Source organism: Syngnathus typhle, linkage group LG21 (assembly GCF_033458585.1).
Source record: "Syngnathus typhle isolate RoL2023-S1 ecotype Sweden linkage group LG21, RoL_Styp_1.0, whole genome shotgun sequence".
In the NCBI taxonomy this organism is placed as follows: Eukaryota; Metazoa; Chordata; class Actinopteri; order Syngnathiformes; family Syngnathidae; genus Syngnathus; species Syngnathus typhle.
The window spans coordinates 9,099,793-9,123,378 of NC_083758.1; the positions used below are offsets into that span (position 1 = coordinate 9,099,793).

At 52.7% G+C, this 23,586-nt stretch overlaps 3 protein-coding genes across 13 annotated transcripts; all 3 read left to right on the forward strand.

Moving 5' to 3' along the window:
- The first annotated feature begins 104 nt into the window (after nt 1-104).
- eps8a (EGFR pathway substrate 8a, signaling adaptor) lies at nt 105-9,140 on the forward strand. Of its 11 annotated transcripts, none has more exons than XM_061268621.1 (26): nt 105-572; nt 1,581-1,651; nt 2,148-2,206; nt 2,279-2,329; nt 2,393-2,460; nt 2,547-2,708; nt 2,780-2,929; nt 2,985-3,067; nt 3,302-3,417; nt 3,486-3,544; nt 3,874-3,994; nt 4,075-4,163; nt 4,230-4,304; nt 4,367-4,515; nt 4,595-4,724; nt 4,787-4,848; nt 4,915-5,005; nt 5,068-5,217; nt 5,321-5,356; nt 5,853-5,876; nt 5,944-6,154; nt 6,288-6,492; nt 6,573-7,062; nt 7,398-7,972; nt 8,749-8,858; nt 8,924-9,140. In XM_061268621.1, the coding sequence occupies exons 2-23, from the start codon at nt 1,599-1,601 to the stop codon at nt 7,027-7,029; spliced, it is 2,601 nt and encodes an 866-aa protein (XP_061124605.1). In that variant the 5' UTR covers nt 105-572; nt 1,581-1,598; the 3' UTR covers nt 7,030-7,062; nt 7,398-7,972; nt 8,749-8,858; nt 8,924-9,140. The 11 variants fall into 11 exon arrangements, with proteins under 11 accessions (XP_061124605.1, XP_061124613.1, XP_061124603.1 ...); XM_061268629.1 differs by having other exon boundaries at nt 6,573-6,705; XM_061268619.1 differs by having other exon boundaries at nt 6,573-7,972.
- A 236-nt stretch (nt 9,141-9,376) lies between these two features.
- ing3 (inhibitor of growth family, member 3) lies at nt 9,377-12,585 on the forward strand. The gene is made up of 12 exons (XM_061269155.1): nt 9,377-9,515; nt 9,698-9,769; nt 10,388-10,488; nt 10,679-10,744; nt 10,825-10,921; nt 10,993-11,064; nt 11,144-11,260; nt 11,348-11,523; nt 11,624-11,817; nt 11,915-12,107; nt 12,182-12,220; nt 12,349-12,585. Exons 1-12 carry the CDS (start codon nt 9,488-9,490, stop codon nt 12,463-12,465), a joined length of 1,272 nt encoding a protein of 423 aa, XP_061125139.1. The 5' UTR covers nt 9,377-9,487; the 3' UTR covers nt 12,466-12,585.
- A 995-nt stretch (nt 12,586-13,580) lies between these two features.
- wnt16 (wingless-type MMTV integration site family, member 16) lies at nt 13,581-23,565 on the forward strand. The gene is made up of 4 exons (XM_061269156.1): nt 13,581-13,924; nt 21,876-22,108; nt 22,206-22,498; nt 22,647-23,565. The coding sequence occupies exons 1-4, from the start codon at nt 13,830-13,832 to the stop codon at nt 23,094-23,096; spliced, it is 1,071 nt and encodes a 356-aa protein (XP_061125140.1). The 5' UTR covers nt 13,581-13,829; the 3' UTR covers nt 23,097-23,565.
- Nucleotides 23,566-23,586: the final 21 nt, after the last annotated feature.

Sequence of the window (23,586 nt, forward strand, 5' to 3'; positions counted from 1 at the left end):
TGGGCTCCAAGTATTGCTTGATGACAGCTTCCTGACAGTAGCAACCAAGAAGGAAAGTTTTGGTACCGGCAGGTCAGGGTGGCGCGAATAAAAGTTTTGGTGACCGCAGGGGGCGCTGCTCTGCTCTGCTCAGCCTCGTCAAGTGCCGTTAGCATTAGCGTGCATGCCGGAGGCTGCATATTGGGCAAGCTCTTGTTTTATCTACTGTCAATGGCCATGTTTGTTCTTCTCCACGTTTCCAGGTGCAAAGGTCATCTTGCTGGCTGGCTGGCTGGCTTGTGTGTGGAGCAGGAAGTCCGAATGGGAATCATAAATCTTGAACGGACTTCCTGTTGCCCGCCCCACGTCAGGTCAGGTGCCGAGGAGCTTAAACCGAGCCGAAGGAGGATTGTGGGTGGCTGCTGCTCGCCTTTCACCGTCACTTTGGGCGCGTTTGTGCTTCACTCGTGTGTCGCTCGACCGAACGCCCAGCCGGCCGGCCGCCCGCCCGCCCGCAACGCTCCCTCCCATGTGACTCTAAGGTGAGCCACCCGCTCCTGCTGCTGGCCGGCAGGCAGACATCCTGGAGAAGGGTCAGTGAGCTCGCACTACTAACGCGCACAATTCACCTGACGCACGCTTTGTCACTTGACGACCTGAGAAATGGGACGATTGCTTCGTAACCACATGCGCCGCCCGCCGCGCATGTTCCTCGAAGTAACTTCTTTCTTTCTTTCGGTTGCATTTGGCTGTCCAATCTTCTTATCTTCTTTGTTGTGCGTGCGTGTGCGTCTGCGCAAACTGAGCTGCCGTGTTGTCGCCACCACTCCAACAACAAGCACGTGTGCACGGCAATGGGAGGGCCCAAAAGTGCTTTTATGGTCCATGCGCAAATTGCACACGGGGGGGCGGGCGGGCTGGCTGTCGAACACCGGACCTGCACAGTCCGCAACGTGTTGCGTTGGGGTGTCAGTGACCACGACGACATTTCCAAGTCCGTGTTTGCCTGCCGGCTGAGGTGCTTGCCGTCTCCATGGCAACCTGACGCACAGGGAAGGGAGGGGAGGGGCCGCATGCTGCGTGACGTGGACGTGTCCTCTCATCCCCTCCCCTCCGCTTTCTCCTTCCTCCTCTTCTCTTCTCTTCTCTTCTCTTCTCTTCTCTTCTCTTCTCTTCTCTTCTCTTCTCTTCTCTTCTCTTCTCTTCTCTTCTCTTCTCTTCTCTTCTCTTCTCTTCTCTTCTCTTCTCTTCTCTTCTCGGCTTCCTGCCCGACCAAATGAGAAATGAGTTGCTGCTGACACTATTTGTTCACATTGTACCATTTGCGTCTTCTTACTCGTTTCTGTTGCCATGGATACCGAAACTAAAATGGACGTCGGGCCGGCCGCTGACTAAATGATGTGGCTGTGGGAAAAGTCACCGCTTGTCATCTGTGATGACACTTTGATTGCAATCTTTACATCACACGTGGTTGTGTTCCAAAGATGTGATAGATGGCACCGGAGGGCATATTTTCAATGCTGGTCTCGTGTGTGTGTGTGTGTGTGTGTGTGTGTGTGTGTGTGTGTGTGCGCGTGTGCGTGTGCGTGTGTGTCTTTCAGTTGTTCATCACAAACGAGATGAATGGCAATGAGACGCCAGCCTTCCCCATCTTTGGCCCCTCCTACACCAAGTCAGTCCAAGTCTGCTGCCGTCTGAGCCTTGCGCGTCGGACCTTCACGCACGACACGATGCTAGCGCCCGTAGCGTCCGTCAATGGGGCCTGGCGTGCGCGTGGCGTCATCTGCTAATGTGCTAATATGCTCAGTGGAGTCGCTAGTTGCGCTAAAGCCGCCCATGCTCCCCGTGTTGACCCGAGAAGCTGATCCTCAAGCCGCCGCCGCTGCTAATTCCGTCACTCAAATCAGCTCGCCGGACCTTGGCCCAGAAACGAGGCGTGACCCGGACGGTGACTCGGACCTTGACCGGAACTGCGACCTCGACTAGGACCTTGACCTGAACTGGGCCGGGACCGCAGAACGTGACCTTGATCCCCCACCTGGACCCGACTTGACCGAAAGCGAGACTCGATCTTCAGAATCTGACTCCAGACCGGGACCCAATCTTGACCTCGAGAGATGAGCTCCGCCCCTCCGAATCTTAATGCTAAACCTTTGTGTATGTGACAGCAGCCATGACGCTACCCAAGCCAAAGCTACGGCAAAGTCCCGTGCCAAAGCTCTTGTCGGTAAGTCGGCGCCTTTGGCGATCGCTGTCCGCTTTCCTCGACCAAGGAGCCGTTTGCAATGTGTGTTGACAGAAAGCGATCAAGTCTTCTTCCTGCACTCATCGTCCGGACAGAAGCGGAAAGGTGAGCGGTGTCGCCGGCGCGTGGGCTCGGCTTGAGACGTGCTTTGACCTTTGGGTGCGCCAGGGCGACGGAAATGGCATCGCACGAGCAGCGTCGACAGCCGCGCTGACACGTCCCAGTACCAGGTGGAGGTGAGTGGCGCCCGCCCGCGCGCCCGCCCTCGTCCGGCGTGTCAAAGCCGTCCCGCCGGAAGGCTGACGTCGGCCTTCCGGCGCAGCACCTGAGCACCTTTGTGATGGAGCGCAAAGACGGCTTGCTGACGGTGGAAGACGGCGTGCGACGGCTGCGGCTGCTGGAGGCCAAAGGGAAGATCTGGACGCAGGACATGCTGCTGCGTGTCCACCGCGACAACGTCAGCCTCGTCGACGCAGACACCGAGGTGGCTGGCCCTCTTCTGCTGATTGATAGCACGCACCGTCCTTGTTCGAGTCGCCGTTTTGTGTGTTCCAGTGCGAGCTGGAAGTGTTTCCGCTGAGTTCGGTCCAGCAGTGCCGAGCGGTGAGCAACGCGTGCAGCTTTGACTCCATCTTGGCGCTGGTGTGCAAGGACTTGGGTCAGAACAAAGCCGACCTTCACCTCTTCCAGTGCGAGCACATCAAGGTGAGGCGGTGGGGGGGGCTTACCTTGGAGTCGTCTAAGCCGTGCACGTCCGCAGGCCCACCTGATCCACGCCGACATCCAGAGCGCCTTGACGGATGCCAAAGGAGGCAAAGCCAGGAAACGGCCGGAGGTCCTCAAGTAAGTCCTGCCCGCAACGTGTTCCGCCGGATGTAGCCCGCCCAAAGTCCGCCGCTTAGCTGCCCGTGATTAAAAATGCGCAAGGCTTTCCGTCCAAAATATGGCAGCAGTCCAAGGCATTTTTTAGAAAGACCGCCGGCTCCACATCAGCCGCCGCCACCCTTCATTTTGTATTTTGGAGCGTCGCCGGCTCGAGCGAGCAAGCGCGTTGACTGATCAATGTGCCACCGGTAGGATGATCCTGCAGAGCGAGGGCCAAATCCCGCCTCCTCCCGCCGCTCCCGCCCCAGAAGCGCCGACCGGTGCGGATGACCCCGAGAGTGGAGCCGACGCCCCGCCGGACCGCCGTGGTGAGCGACAGCGAACTCGTGGCCCGTGCGACCGTACGCAGAGCTCACCGCCTGGCCTTCGCACGCAGGTGAACCGCAGAAGGCGCCGTTGGAGGACGCCGAGGTGGTGCTTGTGGACCGCGATGTGGTAAGAGGAAAGCAATGGGTGGAATAGCGGCAGGATGGCAGGATGGCAGGATGGCAGGATGGCAGGATGGCAGGATGGCAGGATGGCAGGATGGCAGGATGGCAGGCTTTCATTGGGCCAGCACGCACGCTGGAGTGGACTTGATGTGGTGGAATCATTTGTTGAAGAGCACATGTACAGAGATCGGCGCGTTCTGAAACTAAAAAGCCAATTGCAGGCGTCTCCCACGTCATTGCTGGTGTGGTGCCACGGGTCCAGGCCACGGCGCCTGGCCACGGCGCCTGGCTTGTAAGATTTCCGCACTAATACATTGCGCTGCCTGCGCTCAGCAAATCCTGAACCGCCTCCTGGACGACATCGAGGCCTTCATCGGCCAACTGCAGAAAGCGGCCGAGGCCAGTGGTCAGCTGGCCCAGCGCAAGAAAAACAAAGACAAGAAGAGTCCCGGAGGTGCTGGCAATGTGCAACTTGCGTGCGGGAGTGACGCTGCCTGCCTGCCTGCCTGCCTGAGCCGTGTCTTTGTCCTCTAGAGGGCGTCCTCACGCTGCGCTCCAGAGCGCCCGACCGCCGCCGCTTCCTCGACTGTCTGCAGAAGTTCAAGTTTGCCTTCAACCAGCTGGTGAGCCTGCAAGCGCCAACGGCGCCCACCCCAGGATTGAGCGCCGCCCGCGTGTCCCGTCCGCAGGGCAAACTCAACGGCCGCATCCAGAACCCCAGCGCAGACGAGCTTCTCCACTTCCTCTTCACCCCACTGAGAATGGTAGGAGCCGTCCGTCCCCGCCCATTGGGAAGCGCGGCTGACGGCTCCGCCCCCTCGCACAGGTGGTCCGGGCATCGGGCGGCGCCGAAGTAGCCCGCGGCGTAACGGTCCCGCTCCTCACCCGCGCCGCCATCGAGCTCCTGCACGCCGCCGGCACCGTCGAGGAGCGCCGCCTTTGGGTGGCGCTGGGAGACGGGTGGACCAAGTGCAGGTCGCCGTGGCCGGCCGGGCAAGCCGCCGACCTGCCGCCCGTCCGCGCGCACCCTGACCTCGATCCACTGCTCCGACAGGTTGGAGTGGCCCAAGGATCACGACTTCCCACCGTGCCCGCTGGTCTTCGACGACGGTTGGGAGCCGCCGCCACCGGCCGCCGCACGACCCACGGGATGCCTGGCCGACGGCGAAAGCTACTCAAAGGAGGTGAGACGCCGGCGGCGTGACGGCGGGGACCGATGCAGCTCAGCGGCCTTCTTGTGTGGCAGGCATCCCGCCGACAGAGTTTGGAAGAAGACGTCGCCCCTGAGCACGGCGGCGGACACCAAGCGTGAGTTGACGGCGCAAAGATCCCCCCGCCCACTTTGCACAGACCTGATCGGCGGCTGCTTTCCAGGAAGCAAAGCAGACGCTTTGCCAAATCCAAGTACGACTTTGTGGCCAGGAACAACACCGAGCTGTCAGTGCTCAAGGACGAGCTGGTGGAGGTGAGCACCGGCGGCGGCGGCGGCGGCGGCAACGAGCCTGTCTCTTGCCTCCTGTCTCACAGGTCCTAGATGATCGCAAGCAGTGGTGGAAGGTGCGCAATGGCGACGGCTCGCTGGGCTACGTGCCAAACAACATCCTGGAGGCCGCCGCTGCGCCCGCTGTGGATATGACGGGTCGCGTCGGCGAGCCCGTCTACAGCCACACCATACAGGTGCCTCCAATGCCTGCGCAGAGCTGCCGGCCTGTGACGGACGGCGTGAGCCATCCTCCTGGCCTTGGCTCACGCATGTCCACTTGCCTCTTTGTGTTTGAAGCTGATGATGCCGCGGAAGGAGTTTGACGTGTTCAAGGTAGGGTGGCGGGTAGGGGCGGGGCTTAGCAGCGGTTACGCTTTGCTTCTCAAAGGGACAGTCGCACGTTTGCAACCCGACGGGCTCGGATGTCCGACTCTTCCTTGTGTGTGTGTGTGTGTGTGTGTGTGCTAGCATTACATGTTTGTTTTATTTTCATGAATTCAAGTTAATTTGCCAGGGTCTTTCTTTTTTTCATGTCTTTGTGGCTAAAAACATGCGAGCAGCTGTGAAGGCCCTATCAGTGTTGAGCAAGGCTTTCTGTCGCGTTCAACTGTCACTCACTGCCGTCAAACGACTAAGTGGATTGGACTCCGGAAATGTAAAACGCCAGGCAGGCACGAGCTATCTGAAAGTGGCAAGGGACCGTCGCCCAGCCCCGCTTTGCCCTCTTGGTTTTCTAGCACGCAAGCTACTAGCAAACTAGCTGAGGAGAGACTTAGCGTGTTTATTTATGTATGTATGTTTGTGTTTTCTTTTTGCGCGCGGGTCGCAGCAATTACTGGGAGAGCTCAACGAGGTAACCTTTTACCCCGGCACGTTGAACTTTGACCCCGCCCGCTCATGGTCTCCTCGCTGCCCCTCAGAAGCAGAGCGTCGCCAGGACGGAAAAGCTTCCCGCCCAAGTGGTGCCCATGCCCCCACCGCCCGCTGGTCCGCCCACACTGCCGCACGCCGTAGACGCCGGCCCCGAGACGGCCGCCGTGGCCGAGTGGCGCGTCAGTCGCCCCGACGGCGCGCTGACCCGTGAGGCAAACGACGCCAACGACAACACCGCCGCGAGAGCCCTTCGCGATCGTGAGTATGCCCGGCACGGCCCGTCAATTGGTCGCCAACGTGTTGGTGGAGCGTAGGCCCGCTTTTGGTGCTGTTGAGGAAAAGGCCTAAACTGGCAACTGTGCGTGAACGTTGTGCTCAAATGTGTTGCTAGGCAGGATGTCCACCATGGAGGAAGTCCAGGACGAGCTACTCCACCGCCTGACGTTGGGCCGCAGCGCCTGCAAGCAAGTCGGCGTGCCGTCGCGTCCCGGGGCTGCTGCCGCCGCCGCCGCCAACCTTCCCGGCGTCAGCATCACGTACGAGTCGTCACCCGACGACGTGCGTGGCTGGCTGGAGGCCAAAGGTTTCGCCCCGGTGTGAGTAGGGACGGACCACGGCGCATACGGTCGATTGGGTGGAAAAGAAGTCACGGCGGCCACATCTTGTTTGCACGCAGCACCGTGGAGAGTCTGGGCGTGCTGACGGGTGCGCAACTTTTCTCGCTCAACAAGGACGAGCTGAAAACGGTCTGCCCGGACGACGGCGCTCGCGTCTTCAGCCAGGTCGCCGTGCAGAAGGCCGCGCTGGAGGTAGGTGGGCCGCTTGAGCGGGACGGGACGGAGACTCCGAGGTTGGGCCTTGACGCTTCAATCAATCCGCGTGACTTGGCGTCTGACTTGGCGTCTGACTTGGCGTCTGACTTGGCGTCTGACTTGGCGTCTGACTTGGCGTCTGACTTGGCGTCTGACTTGGCGTCTGACTTGGCGTCTGACTTGGCGTCTGACTTGGCGTCTGACTTGGCGTCTGACTTGGCGTCTGACTTGGGTCCACCTCTGCCCCCCCCCTTTCACCGCTTGCGTTGGCATGCGCTGTGTGGCGAGCGTGCTGTGTGCTCTTTTCAGGTGTTCTTCTGAGCCTCTTGGCATCATCTTCATGGCTTCATTCAGGTATTGCTGCTGCCGCCCCGGAAGCCCGCTTCCTGGTGTCCTGTAACGCTCACCTCACACCCTCTGCCGGCGTGTGGCTCAGCACACAAGTTCTCACAGTAGCTCTCGCTCCACTAGCCGCTCCGTCGCTGACATATTTCCTCATCATTGTTCCTCACGGCTGTTCCTCATTGTCCTTCCTCATAGCCGCTCCTGTTCGGCGTTGCTCATTGCTGAGTTCTCCCTCCCCTTGGTCTTCATGTTGTTCCTGCTCGCCTGGCTCCCCTTAAGCTCTGTCAACCTTGCCACGTCTTGACGTTTGTTCCTCTTGTTGTTCCCCACCCGGCCGTCTTCAGCGCGAGTCTGGCTCCGAGCTGCGGGAGGTCATGAGGAGGCGTCAGCAGATCCTGGCGGGAGCGGGCCCCACCCATTGAAGATCTTGCCACTTCCTCCCTCCCGTTTCAGCCCGACGGCGCCTTGCCACTGGAACGTTCGCCGACACTCGTGTTGACGAAGCCACGTCGCAGCAAGCGGTGTTAGCTTAGCCGCCCGCCATTGGTCCCTGCATCAGCTCGGAGCTGTTTTCTTGTCGCGCCGCTTCTTGTGCTGCAATAGCAAAAAGTGTCACTTAGTGAGCGACTGCAAGCATTTCTTTGTTACCGGCCCCTCTTTTAGAATAAATGGAAGAAGCACATGGTCTTTGGCGCCCTCTTATTTCAAAAGTCGCCCATTGAGCCCAACCATCCTGGCGCACGTGTCCGGGTATCATCTCACGCATGCACGCACGCACACGCTGCAGCGGGTCAGAGGCAACTCATTTATAATAAAGAAGCTGTTGAAGTGCTTAAGGAAGGAAGGAAGGAGCCTGCCAACCAACTAGCACGCACCAGACAACAGAAGGGCACAAACACAAATGGAGGCCGGCCACAAGGTAAGTTTAATTGAAGCTCGCGCCATTTGGAGCCAATTAACTAGAGTATTATTGCGCTCTGATGCTTGATAACAGAGAGGGATTTATGTTTTTGGGGGCATGTTCACGTGTTTGTAAAACTGCACGCTCACGTTTTCTGTCAACGTTAGTTGCAAGCTTTGCGTTTCCTTTTTCAGGGTTGTTAATAGTATCCCACCACTTGTTCTCGGACGTAAAAGATTTTATTTGACACAAAAATCATCAACACTTTGTGGAGTTTTGACGCGCGCGAGCTGTCATGAATGGAGTCAAGTTGTGCAACTTCTCGACACCTCCGCGGAGAAGACCCGAGTCATTAAGTGACACTCGAGCTGCTGCTGCGCCGCGAAGCATCGCGGGAAAGGGCCAGGGCGACGAGGAGCGGGGGTAAGCGAGGAGACGCCTCATCGGGTGTCAAGCTTGTGTCAGCCCCGCCCACTGGAAACAAATCTGCCTGCATGGACACTGCGCGCGTCTGCATTCGAGACGGACGCCTTTGTGCGTGCATGCGCGAGACTACCGTACTTGTCGTCTCATGGGGGCGTTTGGAGTACGTGTGTGCCTGCCTAGTCCGTCATGAATCGCGTGCCCGGGCTCCAGTACTCTTGGTCATCATGTGCTTTGTAACGCGGTGGCTGGCCATCTTCACTTTTCTCTGTCTCTCTCGCTCTCTCTGTCTGTCTGTCTGTCTGTCTGTCTGTCTGTCTGTCTGTCTGTCTGCCTCTCTCTCTCTCTCTCTCGTGTGCGCGTCCGTCCAGAGCCGTCCCCGCGAGGGGCCAACTCGACAAGACAACCTCCTGCGCCGACTGGAGAAGGCACGCATGGGGCACAACCTGGGCTTCCTGCGCCTCAGCCAGCGGCTCGCCAAGTACGCGCGCTCTCCCGCCGCACACGGATAAGTCCCAAGGGATGTCACGGTGCTTGTTCTTGCAGGCCGTGGGTCAGCAGCTACTTCCGGAAGTTCCCCATGCACGTCTACTGTCTTCCTGTCCAGCCAGCCCGTCGTGGTGCTCGGAAAGCGGTGGAAGGGGGGCATCCTCGTGATTGACGCATCCAACTCGTTTCAAAGATCCAAACGTTGTTTCTTGTTGTGTGCCTGTGCGGTTGCGTTGTGATAGCACGCAAAAATAAAGAGAACCTCCTCACCACGGATCATGTTCAAATGCTTTTTCACAAATATACGTGCATGCGACAAAGGCACACTAAGTTAGTGGTCATGTGACTGTAGGGGCTATTCAGATGAGGGGAAGGCGAGCTCATGGTAAGGCTCATGTGTGTGTGTGTGTGTGTGTGTGTTTTAGGGTTAGGGGCCTTTATGAATAATACAAAAATGGAATCTGTAAATGTAATGCGACATTCTGCCAAAAGGGGCAGCAAAGTACGCCGCTGCGCCTGGTGTGCAATCAATAGTCAAAGAAGAAGAAAACAGACGACGGCGCCATCTTGAAAGAAGTCACTAGTGTCTGTAACGCGTTCAAGCTCCTTTTATTTGTCGACATGTTGTACCTAGAAGATTATCTGGAGAGTGAGTATGAGTTCATTTGGGATCGTGTGATGCGGCCCAGTGAGCGCTTTGGACGCAAATGTGTCCCCTCGGCCGCCGCTTTGTGTTTGTCCGCCTGTTAGCCTAGCCAAGCTAGCGCGGTAACCATTTACACCCCACCCTACCCCGCCTCGCCTCCCATTCCCCCCTTTTCCTCTGTTCAGTGATCGAGCAGCTTCCCATGGATCTCCGCGACAGGTTTACGGAAATGAGAGAGATGGACCTGCAGGTCCAAAGTACGTCGGAACGCCTACACCGCATCGCACAGCACATGCATGCAAGGTTTATTGACGCTCGTGATAGCGGCCGTGTTGTGTGCTTTGGAGACGCAAGCAGAGCAGCTGGAGGAGAAGAAATCACGACCAGCCTAATCGTGGATGCAAAGAGTGCAAGACTACGCCAGTTGAGGAGGAATATCTTAGCGGAGGACAAAAGTAGTACAAGACAGGAGAGACCAGGGAAAAGCTAATGGAGGAAAAACAGTCAAAGCAAGGAGCAGTGGTTGAAGAGAAAACATTTAGCGAGCAAAGCTAGCAGAGGGCAAAACACATTTTGGAGAAGCAAGGCCTGGACATAAATGCTAGCAAAGAAAGCGAGCAGAGAACTTTGGGACATAACCAGTCGTAGGGTCAGGAAGCAGAAAGATAGCGGAGTACAAAATGAGTCATGGCTAAAATGTCAAAAATACTGGCCGAGGTCCACCAAAACGGGGAAGCGTGTCGTCGTGAGACATTGGGAGGGGGGGTGTTGTTGTATCGCCTTATCCACGACGCGGCACTCCACCGCTCCCCCGTCGGCGCGCTCTGTTCCATGCGAGCCTCGCCTGACCTAACGTGTTTTGCTGCCGTGTTCAGATGCCACGGACCAACTGGAGCAGAAGGTCACGGACTTCTTTGTCAACGCCAAGAAGAACAAACCAGAGTGGCGAGAGGAGCAGATGGAGGTCATCAAGAAGGTCAGATGTGTTGACGGCACAGCTCAGCTGTGAGCAGCTTTTTTCCCATCAAAGGAAGTCACGCGGCGTTCTCTCGAGCGAGTTACGTAGCGCGGCGGTAGCAGGCCCGGCCGGCTGTTGATTGGGGGGCGGCAAAAGGGGCGCAGCTATTCTATCCCCGACATGATGCTACCATGGTGCTTGTGTTCAGGATTATTACAAAGCTCTGGAAGACGCAGATGAGAAAGTGCAACTGGCCAATCAGATTTACGATTTGGTGAGTTCCTCGCTCGCTCGTTCACTCACTCACTCGCTCGGGAAGTCACGGACGCGAGCCGTCCCTGCTGCTCTGTCCAGGTGGACCGACACCTGCGCAAGCTGGATCAGGAGTTGGCCAAGTTCAAAATGGAGCTGGAGGCCGACAACGCCGGCATCACCGAGATCCTGGAGAGACGTGAGTGAGCCCGCCCGCCCGCCGCTTCGCCCGCCTGCCGCCCTGTCACATTGGGCACGCTCGTCCCACAGGCTCTCTGGAGATGGACGGCCCGTCTCAGCCCGTCAACAACCACCACGTCCACTCTCACGCTGTCGTCGAAAGTGAGTTGAGCCCCGGCGTCTGGCCACTGCAGCCGCCTCCCACTCCTCGGTGCCCTCATGTTGGTTTCCGCGGTGACAGAGCGGAGGTACAGCGCTTCGACGCACCACACGACGGAACACGTGCCGGAGAAGAAGTTCAAGTCGGAAGCTTTGCTGTCCACGTTGACGTCGGACGCCTGCAAGGAGAACGTGCCTGGTAGGGCGGAAAATCAAAAGCCCAAACTTGCTCGACGGGCGCCGGCCGCCCTCTTCGCCTCTCACCCGTTTCCCGTGTTTGGCGCAGGTTGCCGTAGCAACAGCATGACTTCATCCTCCTCGTCCACCGCCAACAGCATCTATGGCGTCAGTTCTTCGCAACCTTTGACCTCCTACGGCCTGAGCTCCCTGCCCGCCGGACCGGCCGCCGGAGCCGGCGCCATCAGCATGGCTGCCGCGCAGGCCGTGCAGGCCACCGCTCAGGTCAGATGGCGGAGGGGAGGGGGGCGTTTGGAAAGGGCCACGCACGCGGCCGGCCGTTTGGAGCGAGATGCCGTAGCGGTAACGATGTCCCTGCCGCCAGATGAAGGAGGGTCGGCGGACGTCCAGCTTGAAGGCCAGCTACGAGGCCATCAAGAACAACGACTTCCAGCTGAGCCGAGACTTCTCGCTGTCCCGCGAGGCTTCTCCGTATCCGTCTTCCGCGCTGGCGTCCACCCTGACACAGACGCTGGCTCCGACCGCCGTCGCCTCGGATACTCGAGGGCGCAAGTCCAAGTAAGACAAAATGGTTGTCAGAAAAGGGGACGAGTGAAGCAAAAGCCGTTCTCTTCATGTTGGGCTTTTTTTTTTTTGTTGCTGCCCGTTTCTCCAGAAGCGGCGTGAAGTCTTCCAACCATCAGTCGTCTTCGTCTTCGTCCTCGTCGTCGCTGTCGTCGTGCTCGTCGTCGTCCGCGTTGGCTCAGGAACTTTCCCAGCAGGCGTCGGTGCTGCCCGAGGCCGAGGCCGGCGGCCAAGTGGACTGGACCTACGACCCCAACGAGCCGCGCTATTGCATCTGCAACCAGGTGGCGCCGCGTCCTCGTGGCCGCTCCGTATGGTGGTGTAGTGTGTGGCTGACCCGCCGATGGCTTGATTGCAGGTGTCCTACGGGGAGATGGTGGGCTGCGACAACACAGACGTAAGTAACGCGGGCCCGCTTGCTCTGCAAAGCAAAGGAAGAATTCGGTTCCCGGCTCGTGCGCGTGACGTTTGTGTGTGTGTGTGTGTGTGTGTGTGTGCGTGCGCGTGCTGCGTTGCGTCTTGCAGTGTCCCATCGAGTGGTTCCACTACGGCTGCGTGGGTCTGAGCGAAGCCCCCAAAGGGAAGTGGTACTGTCCTCAGTGCACGGCCGCCATGAAACGACGCGGAAGCAGACACAAGTAGACGGCGCTGCTGCTCCGCGCCACGTCATGCCACGCCGCCGCTGCTCTGCGCCACGCTGCCGCTGCTCCACTTGTGTTTTCAACAACAGTAAACTTTTTTCTTCTCAGCAAAACACACACACGTCCACATGGTCTGTCCTTTCTTTTACCTACCTTCATTGATGTCCCCCCGGTTGAACACTGTGTGTGCGGGCGTTCCAGTTGGGCGCAAGCACGCCCACCTTCTCACTCACAAAGTTTCCTCCACCAAAAGAATAGCTCCCGAGAAGGAAGAAAAGAAAAAAACATTTCACAATCTGCCATGTACATCTTTTGGGGGATGCGGTCTGCCCGGTGACGTCACTGGCGGCTGTGCGTGCGCTTTCTACTCCACGCGTGCTCATTTGACCAAGGCCAAAGAAGATGCTGGGCCGCTGTCGCCGGGCCCTTTCCGGGCTGTAGCTGCTCTTGTTCGCCGTGGCGATCTTCCTTTTCCTTTGAAGAAGGCCCGGCCCGGCTCAGAGAATGTGGCTGCCTGCGTGGCTGCCTGCCTGCCTGCCTAACCCGCCTGCCTGCGTACAATCCGGCTTTGAAGGCTCGGCCCAACTCTGGTACGAACAAGAAAATCCCTGTCAAGTTTTCTTGTCTCACTTTGTTGCGATGTGCGGCGTCGGCGTGCGGAATGTGTCGCCGCCGCGCCGAAGGCCGACAAGAAAGACGGTGAGCATCCGCAGCCCGGGTCGGGCTCGCCGCGCGTGCGTGCAAGGCGGCCACTGCCTCTCAAGTCCTTCCAGACACGGCGGCGGCTCCCAGGCCGGCCCACTGCCTCAATTTGACCTTTGGCCCTCGCCGCACGCACGAGCCGCAAAGAGCCTTTCCGGAGCGTCCTGTGGGCGTTTTGCCAGACTTGAAGGAGCAGCGGGCGGCGTTTGCCCTGTCTTCTTTGTGATCTGGCACGTTGAAGTTTGTTCTCTTCAGACAATCGCTTTTTCCATCCATCTCACACGCATGATGTGAGTGTGTGTGTGTGTCACACGTTGCTTTTTGGACTTGTGCCAAAGTGCTCTGCATTGGCCATGTGTTAAACGTGTAAGGCCAGATCTACACGTTGAAAATGTCTATTCTGACATCTTATTGGATAAATACCTTTTTTTTTTGTCATGACTTTTGGCCTGTCCAATATGACATTCAAAAATCGCGTTTGACACCCGCCCCCGTCACGTGGTCGCTGATTATCCGTCCAATTAGCGTTGGGCTGTGACGTCACTGGTGGACTCCGCCGATCTAGGTGGCGCGGCGGCTCTCGAGGGGTTCTCGAGCAGACCTTTCAGGATCACCTCCGCGGCGCGCGCCGTATGCGGACGCGCATGAGGACGGATCGCGGCTATGGAGACGGAGCCGAAATGGGTGCCGGTGGTACGCGTGTGCACGCTCACGGTGCTACTGTGCGTATGCCCGTTGTGCTGCCAGGCCAGCTGGATGTGAGTACCCGCGTGCACGCGCATTTTCTAAACTTTTGATCGCTTGGCGAATGGGCAGATGGTCGACGGAGGATCGGGGAGTGGTGGCCGTTTCGGGTGGGTGAATTAACGCACGTGCCATGCACTCATTAGCAGCTTTGCCTTTGGAAAACCAATGAAAGTCAACTGAGCTTTGTTTTGACGCAAATTGATTTGAAGTTCCGAGCTCTTCTTTCCTACTTGACGCTGCGCACTCCAAATAGCGGCTAAGTTCAAGTCATTGCAGCTTTTAACAGCGAGACATGCATTGTATAGATTTGGTCGATTGAGCCTTTGCTCAAATTGCATTCAAGTCGCAAATCAACTCGTGCTGGCAACAAGCTGAAAGAAAACCAGCTAGCTCGAGCACCACTGCGGAAACATGTCAACAAATGCAATGGAATTAGGCCAGGCATACTATTGCAGGCGGAATAATTGCTCGATTTGCATCACAATTCCAACTTGAGAGCGTTTATCCGCTAGAGCAGGGGTGTCAAACTCAATTGCACAGGGGGCCAAAATTCAAAACACACTTCAGGTCGCGGGCCGAACAGAACAAACATTTATTGAACACACTAAAACTAACTTTTAACATAAACGGACAGGAATGTTATTCTGGAACTAGAATTTTGCAATTTCTGGAGAAATTGCGTGTGAAGGCGAAATGTATGAATAACTTTTTCGGGGAATGCTGCCGAACGATGTTGAAACGTGTTGAATTACTTGAGAAATGTAGAATATTTGGAGAATTTGTGGTGAATTTCAAATTTGAAAGTTTGGAATTTTTGGTAAGTGGGAAGTTGTGGAATAGGTAGGCAAAAGATGAACAGTTGAAAGTTGGAATGGGTTGAATCGGTTGAAAAATGTAGAAATTAGAGTAGAAAAACGAAATTTTGGAGAATTTGGTTGAATTTCGAATTTGGAATTTTTGGTAAGTGGGAAGTTGTGGAATAGGTAGGCAAAAGATGTACAGTTGAAAGTTGGAACGAGTTGAGTCAGTTAAAAAATGTAGAAGTTAGAGCAAATGTTGAACCCCCATAGAGAATGAATGGGAAAATAAAAAAAAGCAATTGCGCCAAAATCTTTCTAAATTTGGAACAAAACCAAAAAAAACGGCCTCAGGAGGTTCACTTTTGGGGTAAAACTGTTGAAACGGGTTAAATCGGACAGAAAACGAAGACGTTAGCGCAAATGTAGCTATTTGGGGCACTTAGTGTTGAAATAAGGTCACTTCCGGCTTGATTCGGGTCATTTTCGGTCTTATTAGGGTCACTTCCGGTTTATTTGGGTCACTTCCGGTTTAAAAAAGGTCACTTCCGGTTTAGCTGAGGTCACTTCCGGTTTATTAGGGGTCATTTCCGGTCTAAAAAGGTCACTTCCGGTACATTTGGGGTCACTTCCGGTTTGATTTGGGGTCACTTCCGGTTTACCTGAGGTCACTTCCGGTCTTTTTGGGGTCACTTCCGGTCTATTTGGGGTCACTTCCGGTTTATTTGGGTCACTTCCGGTTTAAAACAGGTCACTTCCGGTTTAGCTGAGGTCACTTCCGGTTTATTTGGGGTCATTTCCGGGCTAAAAAGGTCACTTCCGGTTCATTTTGGGTCACTTCCGGTTTGATTTGGGGTCACTTCCGGTTTACCTGAGGTCACTTCCGGTCTTTTTGGGGTCACTTCCGGTCTATTTGGGGTCACTTCCGGTTTATTTGGGTCACTTCCGGTTTAATTTGGGTCACTTCCGGTTCGTCTGAGGTCACTTCCGGTTTATTCGGGGTCATTTCCGGTCTAGAAAGGTCACTTCCGGTACATTTGGGGTCACTTCCGGTTTGATTTGGGGTCACTTCCGGTTTACCTGAGGTCACTTCCGGTCTATTTGGGGTCACTTTCGGTTTGATTTGGGGCACTTCCGGTTCATTTTGGGTTCATTGGGGGCACTTGAGGGTCAATCCAAGATGGCCGCCACACTGGAATTGGGGGTCAAGGGTTGAATGTGTAAGCGTAGTGGAAGTGGGGGTGAATGGGAGTGAATGTGGGAAGCATAAGGTGAATGCATTTGGAATGGGTTGAATCGGTCGAAAAATGTAGAAATTAGAGTAGAAAAACAAAATTGTAGAGAATTTTGGTTGAATTTCAAATTTGAGAATTTGGAATTTTTGGTAAGTGGGAAGTTGTGGAATAGGTAGGCAAAAGATGAACAGTTGAAAGTTGGAACGGGTTGAATCGGTTGAAAAATGTAGAAATTAGAGTGGAATAACAGAATTTGAGAGAATTTTGGTTGAATTTCAAATTTGAAAATTTGGAATTTTTGGTAAGTGGGAAGTTGTGGAATAGGTAGGCAAAAGATGAACAGTTGAAAGTTGGAATGGGTTGAATCGGTTGAAAAATGTAGAAGTTAGAGGTGAAAAACGAAATTTTGTGAAATGTCGAATGTGCCATTAAGAATGGATGGGGAAAAATTTGTCGGAATTTTGGGAATTTTGCGGAATCGGAAAATTTTCGGAATGAGAAAAATACAAGCCACCCTTTCCTGAATATTTGGAATACGTGAAAAGTGGAATGGAGTGAATCGGATGAATTATGTGAAAGATGAAACGGGACAAAAAAGTGAGGAGAATAAAATAGAAGAATAATAATAATAATAACTAGAATTTTGCAATTTCTGGAGAAATTGCGTGTGAAGGCGAAATGTACGAATAACTTTTTCGGGGAATGCTGCCGAACGATGTTGAAACGTGTTGAATTACTTGAGAAATGTAGAATATTTGGAGAATTTGTGGTGAATTTCAAAATTGAAAGTTTGGAATATTTGGTAAGTGGGAAGTTGTGGAATAGGTAGGCAAAAGATGAACAGTTGAAAGTTGGAATGGGTTGAATCGGTAGAAAAATGTAGAAGTTAGAGTAGAAAAACGAAATTTTGGAGAATTTGGTTGAATTTTAAATTTGGAATTGTTGGTAAGTGGGAAGTTGTGGAAAAGGTAGGCAAAAGATGAACAGTTGAAAGTTGGAACGGGTTGAATCAGTTAAAAAATGTAGAAGTTAGAGCAAATGTTGAATCCCCATAGAGAATGAATGGGAAAATAAAAAAAAGCAATTGCGCCAAAATCTTTCTAAATTTGGAACAAAACCAAAAAAAACGGCCTCAGGAGGTTCACTTTTGGGGTAAAAATGTTGAAACGGGTTAAATCGGACAAAAAACGAAGACGTTAGCGCAAATGTAGCTATTTGGGGCACTTAGTGTTGAAATAAGGTCACTTCCGGCTTGACTCGGGTCATTTCCGGTCTAATTTGGGTCACTTCCGGTTTATTTGGGTCACTTCCGGTTTAAAACAGGTCACTTCCGGTTTATTAGGGGTCATTTCCGGTCTAAAAGGGTAACTTCCGGTTCATTTGGGGTCACTTCCGGTTTGATTTGGGGTCACTTCCGGTTTACCAGAGGTCACTTCCGGTCTATTTGGGGTCACTTCCGGTCTATTTGGGGTCACTTCCGGTTTATTTGGGTCACTTCCGGTTTAAAACAGGTCACTTCCGGTTTAGCTGAGGTCACTTCCGGTTTATTTGGGGTCATTTCCGGTCTAAAAAGGTAACTTCCGGTTCATTTTGGGTTACTTCCGGTTTGATTTGGGGTCACTTCCGGTTTACCAGAGGTCACTTCCGGTCTATTTGGGGTCACTTCCGGTCTATTTGGGGTCACTTCCGGTTTATTTGGGTCACTTCCGGTTTAATTTGGGTCACTTCCGGTTCGTCTGAGGTCACTTCCGGTTTATTAGGGGTCATTTCCGGTCTAAAAAGGTCACTTCCGGTACATTTGGGGTCACTTCCGGTTTGATTTGGGGTCACTTCCGGTTTACCTGAGGTCACTTCCGGTCTATTTGGGGTCACTTTCGGTTTGATTTGGGGCACTTCCGGTTCATTCTGGGTTCATTGGTGGCACTTCAGGGTCATCCAAGATGGCCGCCACACTGGAATTGGGGGTCAAGGGTTGAATTGTGTAAGCATAGTGGAAGTGGGGGTGAATGGGAGTGAATGTGGGAAGAATAAGGTGAATTAAGTGAATAAATTTGGAATGGGTTGAATCGGTTGAAAAATGTAGAAATGAGAAGGGAAAAAGGAATTGGGTGTGAATTTCAAAATAAAAGATGTGAAGTTTTTGGTAAGTGGGAAGTTGTGGAATAGGTAGAAAAATGATGAACAGTTGAAAGTTGGAATGGGTTGAATCGGTTGAAAAATGTAGAAATGAGAAGGGAAAAAGGAATTGGGTGGGAATTTCAAAATAAAAGATGTGAAGTTTTTGGGACGTGGGAAGTTGTGGAATAGGTAGAAAAATGATGAACAGTTGAAAGTTGGAACGGGTTGAATCGGTTGAAAAATGTAGAAATTAGAGTGGAATAACGGAATTTGAGAGAATTTTGGTTGAATTTCAAATTTGAAAATTTGGAATTTTTGGTAAGTGGGAAGTTGTGGAATAGGTAGGCAAAAGATGAACAGTTGAAAGTTGGAATGGGTTGAATCGGTTGAAAAATGTAGAAGTTAGAGGTGAAAAACGAAATTTTGTGAAATGTCGAATGTGCCATTAAGAATGGATGGGGAAAAATTTGTCGGAATTTTGGGAATTTTGCGGAATCGGAAAATTTTCGGAATGAGAAAAATACAAGCACCCCTTTCCTGAATATTTGGAATACGTGAAAAGTGGAATGGAGTGAATCGGATGAATTATGTGAAAGATGAAACGGGACAAAAAAGTGAGGAGAATAAAATAGAAGAATAATAATAACTAGAATTTTGCAATTTCTGGAGAAATTGCGTGTGAAGGCGAAATGTATGAATAACTTTTTCGGGGAATGCTGCCGAACGATGTTGAAACGTGTTCAATTACTTGAGAAATGTAGAATATTTGGAGAATTTGTAGTGAATTTCAAAATTGAAAGTTTGGAATATTTGGTAAGTGGGAAGTTGTGGAATAGGTAGGCAAAAGATGAACAGTTGAAAGTTGGAATGGGTTGAATCGGTTGAAAAATGTAGAAATTAGAGTAGAAAAACGAAATTTTGGAGAATTTGGTTGAATTTCGAATTTTTGGTAAGTGGGAAGTTGTGGAATAGGTAGGCAAAAGATGTACAGTTGAAAGTTGGAACGGGTTGAATCAGTTAAAAAATGTAGAAGTTAGAGCAAATGTTGAATCCCCATAGAGAATGAATGGGAAAATAAAAAAAAGCAATTGCGCCAAAATCTTTCTAAATTTGGAACAAAACAAAAAAAAACAGCCTCAGGAGGTTCACTTTTGGGGTAAAAATGTTGAAACGGGTTAAATCGGACAAAAAACGAAGACGTTAGCGCAAATGTAGCTATTTGGGGAACTTAGTGTTGAAATAAGGTCACTTCCGGCTTGATTCGGGTCATTTCCGGTCTAATTTGGGTCACTTCCGGTTTATTTGGGTCACTTCCGGTTTAAAACAGGTCACTTCCGGTTTAGCTGAGGTCACTTCCGGTTTATTTGGGGTCATTTCCGGTCTAAAAAGGTAACTTCCGGTTCATTTGGGGTCACTTCCGGTTTGATTTGGGGTCACTTCCGGTTTACCAGAGGTCACTTCCGGTCTATTTGGGGTCACTTCCGGTCTATTTAGGGTCACTTCCGGTTTATTTGGGTCACTTCCGGTTTAATTTGGGTCACTTCCGGTTCGTCTGTGGTCACTTCCGGTTTATTAGGGGTCATTTCCGGTCTAAAAGGGTCACTTCCGGTACATTTGGGGTCACTTCCGGTTTGATTTGGGGTCACTTCCGGTTTACCAGAGGTAACTTCCGGTCTATTTGGGGTCACTTCCGGTCTATTTGGGGTCACTTCCGGTTTATTTGGGTCACTTCCGGTTTAATTTGGGTCACTTCCGGTTCGTCTGTGGTCACTTCCGGTTTATTAGGGGTCATTTCCGGTCTAAAAGGGTCACTTCCGGTACATTTGGGGTCACTTCCGGTTTGATTTGGGGTCACTTCCGGTTTACCTGAGGTCACTTCAGGTCTATTTGGGGTCACTTTCGGTTTGATTTGGGGCACTTCCGGTTCATTTTGGGTTCATTGGGGGCACTTGAGGGTCAATCCAAGATGGCCGCCACACTGGAATTGGGGGTCAAGGGTTGAATGTGTAAGCATAGTGGAAGTGGGGGTGAATGGGAGTGAATGTGGGAAGCATAAGGTGAATGCATTTGGAATGGGTTGAATCGGTCGAAAAATGTAGAAATTAGAGTAGAAAAACGAAATTTTAGAGAATTTTGGTTGAATTTCAAATTTGAGAATTTGGAATTTTTGGTAAGTGGGAAGTTGTGGAATAGGTAGGCAAAAGATGAACAGTTGAAAGTTGGAACGGGTTGAATCGGTTGAAAAATGTAGAAATTAGAGTGGAATAACGGAATTTGAGAGAATTTTGGTTGAATTTCAAATTTGAAAATTTGGAATTTTTGGTAAGTGGGAAGTTGTGGAATAGGTAGGCAAAAGATGAACAGTTGAAAGTTGGAATGGGTTGAATCGGTTGAAAAATGTAGAAGTTAGAGGTGAAAAACGAAATTTTGTGAAATGTCGAATGTGCCATTAAGAATGGATGGGGAAAAATTTGTCGGAATTTTGGGAATTTTGCGGAATCGGAAAATTTTCGGAATGAGAAAAATACAAGCCACCCTTTCCTGAATATTTGGAATACGTGAAAAGTGGAATGGAGTGAATCGGATGAATTTTGTGAAAGAAGAAGCGGGACAAAAAAGTGAGGAGAATAAAATATAATAATAATAATAATAAAGTGAAAAAAGTAGAATAACATATGTGTGAAGGCCTTCGCCTTCACACAATAAAGTAAATGGAGTAGAATAACATATGTGTGAAGGCCTTCGCCTTCACACAATAATAATAAAGTAAATGGAGTAGAATAACATATGTGTGAAGGCCATCGCCTTCACACAATAAATAAACTTAAACTTTAAATAACTTAATATCTTGATCTCCATAAAAATATATCCAGTTAAAATTATACAAGTTAGAAATTGGAACATGCTGCAAAAAAACCCCGCCTGAAAAAATAAATTAAAATGGTGACAGTGCTTGTACTTCAAGTAAACATTAAAATAATAAATCAAAACGTTTGACAAGACACGTGCGGTTTGTAAATCCTGCCATGCGGTGATCAAATATTCAGGGAGCACAAATCTCGCCGCACATTTAAAGAAAAAACACGACATCAAAGTTCAGTGTTAAAATAAGCACTTTGTATACTACAATACTCTTGTAATTTCCTAGATAAAGAGTTTGCAGTACCTTGTTGATTTTGCGTATGAATTGTTATAAATATATTGTTCTATATTTTTTATTAAAAAAAATATATATATTGATCGTAGAGCACTATATCGTGATGTATCGTGAATGAATCACAGCAGGCTTTTAGATATCGGCAAATATCGTATCGTGTTTCTTTGTATTGATATGAAATCGTATCGTGACAAAACCCGCGATTTACACCCCTAATATAAAATGATCTCGCGGGCCGGATATAATTGCATGCCGGGCCGGATGTGGCCCGCGGGCCGCGAGTTTGACACATATGCGCTAGAGGAATCGTTTTGTTTCGGTCACCGTGATTGTGCATGGGTGTGAGCAAGGTTACTTTTGCACACTCTCCTCCGTTGCGTGTGTCGAAAGGCCGTTGGTTCATTGTGTTCGGCTGCGACCCTCAGGGAAAAGATCCAAATAAAGCATGCGCAGGGCCACTTTAACAGTTTGGGCGTCGGTCGGTCGGGGCTTTCACGTTCGGAAATGGAACTTGGGAGGGCTGCGTGCGTGCGTGCGTGCTCGCGTGCTCGCTCGCTCGCTCGCTCGCGCCTTGGCTTGAAGCTGGACGCGTGCGCGCCCCATGCACGACGCGTGCGCCTTGGCTCTGATCGCCTTTTGTGTGTTGCGCGCGAAGGCTGCTGGGCGCGGAGGGCTCAAGCGAGCGGTGGTCCCGGGACGGCGGCTGCCACTCGCTCCCTCTGAGCGGCCTCCAGCGCGACCTGTGCCTCAAGCGGAGCTTTCTGGCGCCCAGCATCGTGGACGCGGCCCGGCTGGCTGTCGGCGAGTGCCAGAACCAGTTCCGACACGAGAGGTGGAACTGCTCCGCCGGCCGCGACCCGGCCGTCTTCGGGCAGCAGCTGACCAGCGGTGAGCTTCGACCGGCCCGAAATGGATCTTTCCCCTAAGAGTTTCCCCTAAGAGACTAATCAAGCCCTTCTGTCTTGGTGTCCGTTTCTCCCCGCAGGAACCAAAGAAACGGCGTTTGTGTATGCGGTGATGGCGGCCGGCCTGGTGCACGCCGTCACGCGCTTCTGTAGCCACGGCAACATCAGCGAGTGCGGCTGCGACGCCCGCCTCCAGGGGGCGGCGGAGGCCGGGGAGGCCTGGCACTGGGGCGGTTGCTCAGACCACGTCCAGTACGGGACCGGGTTCAGCCGGCGCTTCCTGTCGGCGCACGTCGCCGTCAACGCCTCGGCCAGGACGCGCGCGCACGCCCTCCTCCGGATGAACCAGCACAACAGCGAGGCTGGCAGGCAGGTCCGGCATACATACATGCACGCACGCACGCTAGCTAGCTAGCAAGCTTCTCTTTGCTTTGCACCCTTTTCTGTTTGGCTGACTTTGACTCATCAGGACATTTCCACATAATAGTCCCCCCTGTCGTGGCGCCGCGTCCTCCCTCCAGGCGGTGGTGGCGACTATGTCGACGGACTGTCGCTGCCACGGCGTTTCGGGCTCGTGCGCCGTCAAGACGTGCTGGCGGACGATGGCGCCGTTCGGCCGCGTCGGCGCCTACTTGAAGGAGCGCTACGAAGGCAGCGTGCGCCTCAAGAGGAAGGAGCCCGGAGCTGGTGCGCCGGGGCGCCGCCCGCCGGACAAGCACCACTTGGTCTTCGTCAACAAGTCGCCCAACTACTGCGTGGAGGACCGTCGTGGTGGCGTGTTGGGCACCAGGGGGCGCCGCTGCAACCGCACCTCTGGGGGGCCGGACGGCTGCAAGCTGCTGTGCTGCGGGCGCGGCTACAACACGCACGTGGAGCGCCGCGTCCACCGATGCGCCTGCAAGTTCGTGTGGTGCTGCTACGTGCGATGTCGCCGATGCGAGAGCATGAGCGACACGCACGCCTGCAAGTGAAACGACTCGGACTTGTTCCAAGCCCCGAATCAGCAACTTCACAAACTCCAAAACGGTTCCGTACGCCTCTCCCGGCCGGCAAAGATGAGTTGGAGCCCAGTTGATCCTCGAGGCGACAGCTAATCCATGCGCTATAGATTAAGATTGTTTCTTTACATCAAATTGTCCAAGTCCTCTAACTTCAGCAGCGGTAAATAATGGCAGACTGCTGTGGTAGTCATTTTTCTCTCGCTCGATGAACGTTTGCAAACGAGCAATTTGGTTGTGAAGATCACACACAGGCCCTTTTCGTGGACTTTCCGACGGAGCAAACCAGAAAGTGGATCGCCATCGATACCTTTGCGCATAGTCTGTAGTCGGTGTGAAATAATGTCCCATTGTCACCAAAAAGATGGAGCTTGTTTTTTTGAATCTGACAAAGGAATCAGAGAAATATTTGCCCCCTTATTCAGTCATTAAAATGGTAACGAGAGGTTTAATTTCAAAAGAA

Bases quoted from the DNA above. Each gene is read 5' to 3' on its own strand.
- eps8a (XM_061268619.1), top strand. From the start codon at position 1,599: ATGAATGGCAATGAGACGCCAGCCTTCCCCATCTTTGGCCCCTCCTAC. The intron at 3,418-3,485 runs GTGAGCGACAGC...CTTCGCACGCAG, and splicing joins CGCCCCGCCGGACCGCCGTG to GTGAACCGCAGAAGGCGCCG. The intron at 4,725-4,786 runs GTGAGACGCCGG...CTTGTGTGGCAG, and splicing joins GCGAAAGCTACTCAAAGGAG to GCATCCCGCCGACAGAGTTT.
- ing3 (XM_061269155.1), top strand. From the start codon at position 9,488: ATGTTGTACCTAGAAGATTATCTGGAGA. The intron at 12,108-12,181 runs GTGGCGCCGCGT...GCTTGATTGCAG, and splicing joins GCTATTGCATCTGCAACCAG to GTGTCCTACGGGGAGATGGT. The intron at 12,221-12,348 runs GTAAGTAACGCG...TGCGTCTTGCAG, and splicing joins TGGGCTGCGACAACACAGAC to TGTCCCATCGAGTGGTTCCA.
- wnt16 (XM_061269156.1), top strand. From the start codon at position 13,830: ATGGAGACGGAGCCGAAATGGGTGCCGGTGGTACGCGTGTGCACGCTC. The intron at 13,925-21,875 runs GTGAGTACCCGC...TTGCGCGCGAAG, and splicing joins TGCTGCCAGGCCAGCTGGAT to GCTGCTGGGCGCGGAGGGCT. The intron at 22,499-22,646 runs GTCCGGCATACA...TCCTCCCTCCAG, and splicing joins ACAGCGAGGCTGGCAGGCAG to GCGGTGGTGGCGACTATGTC.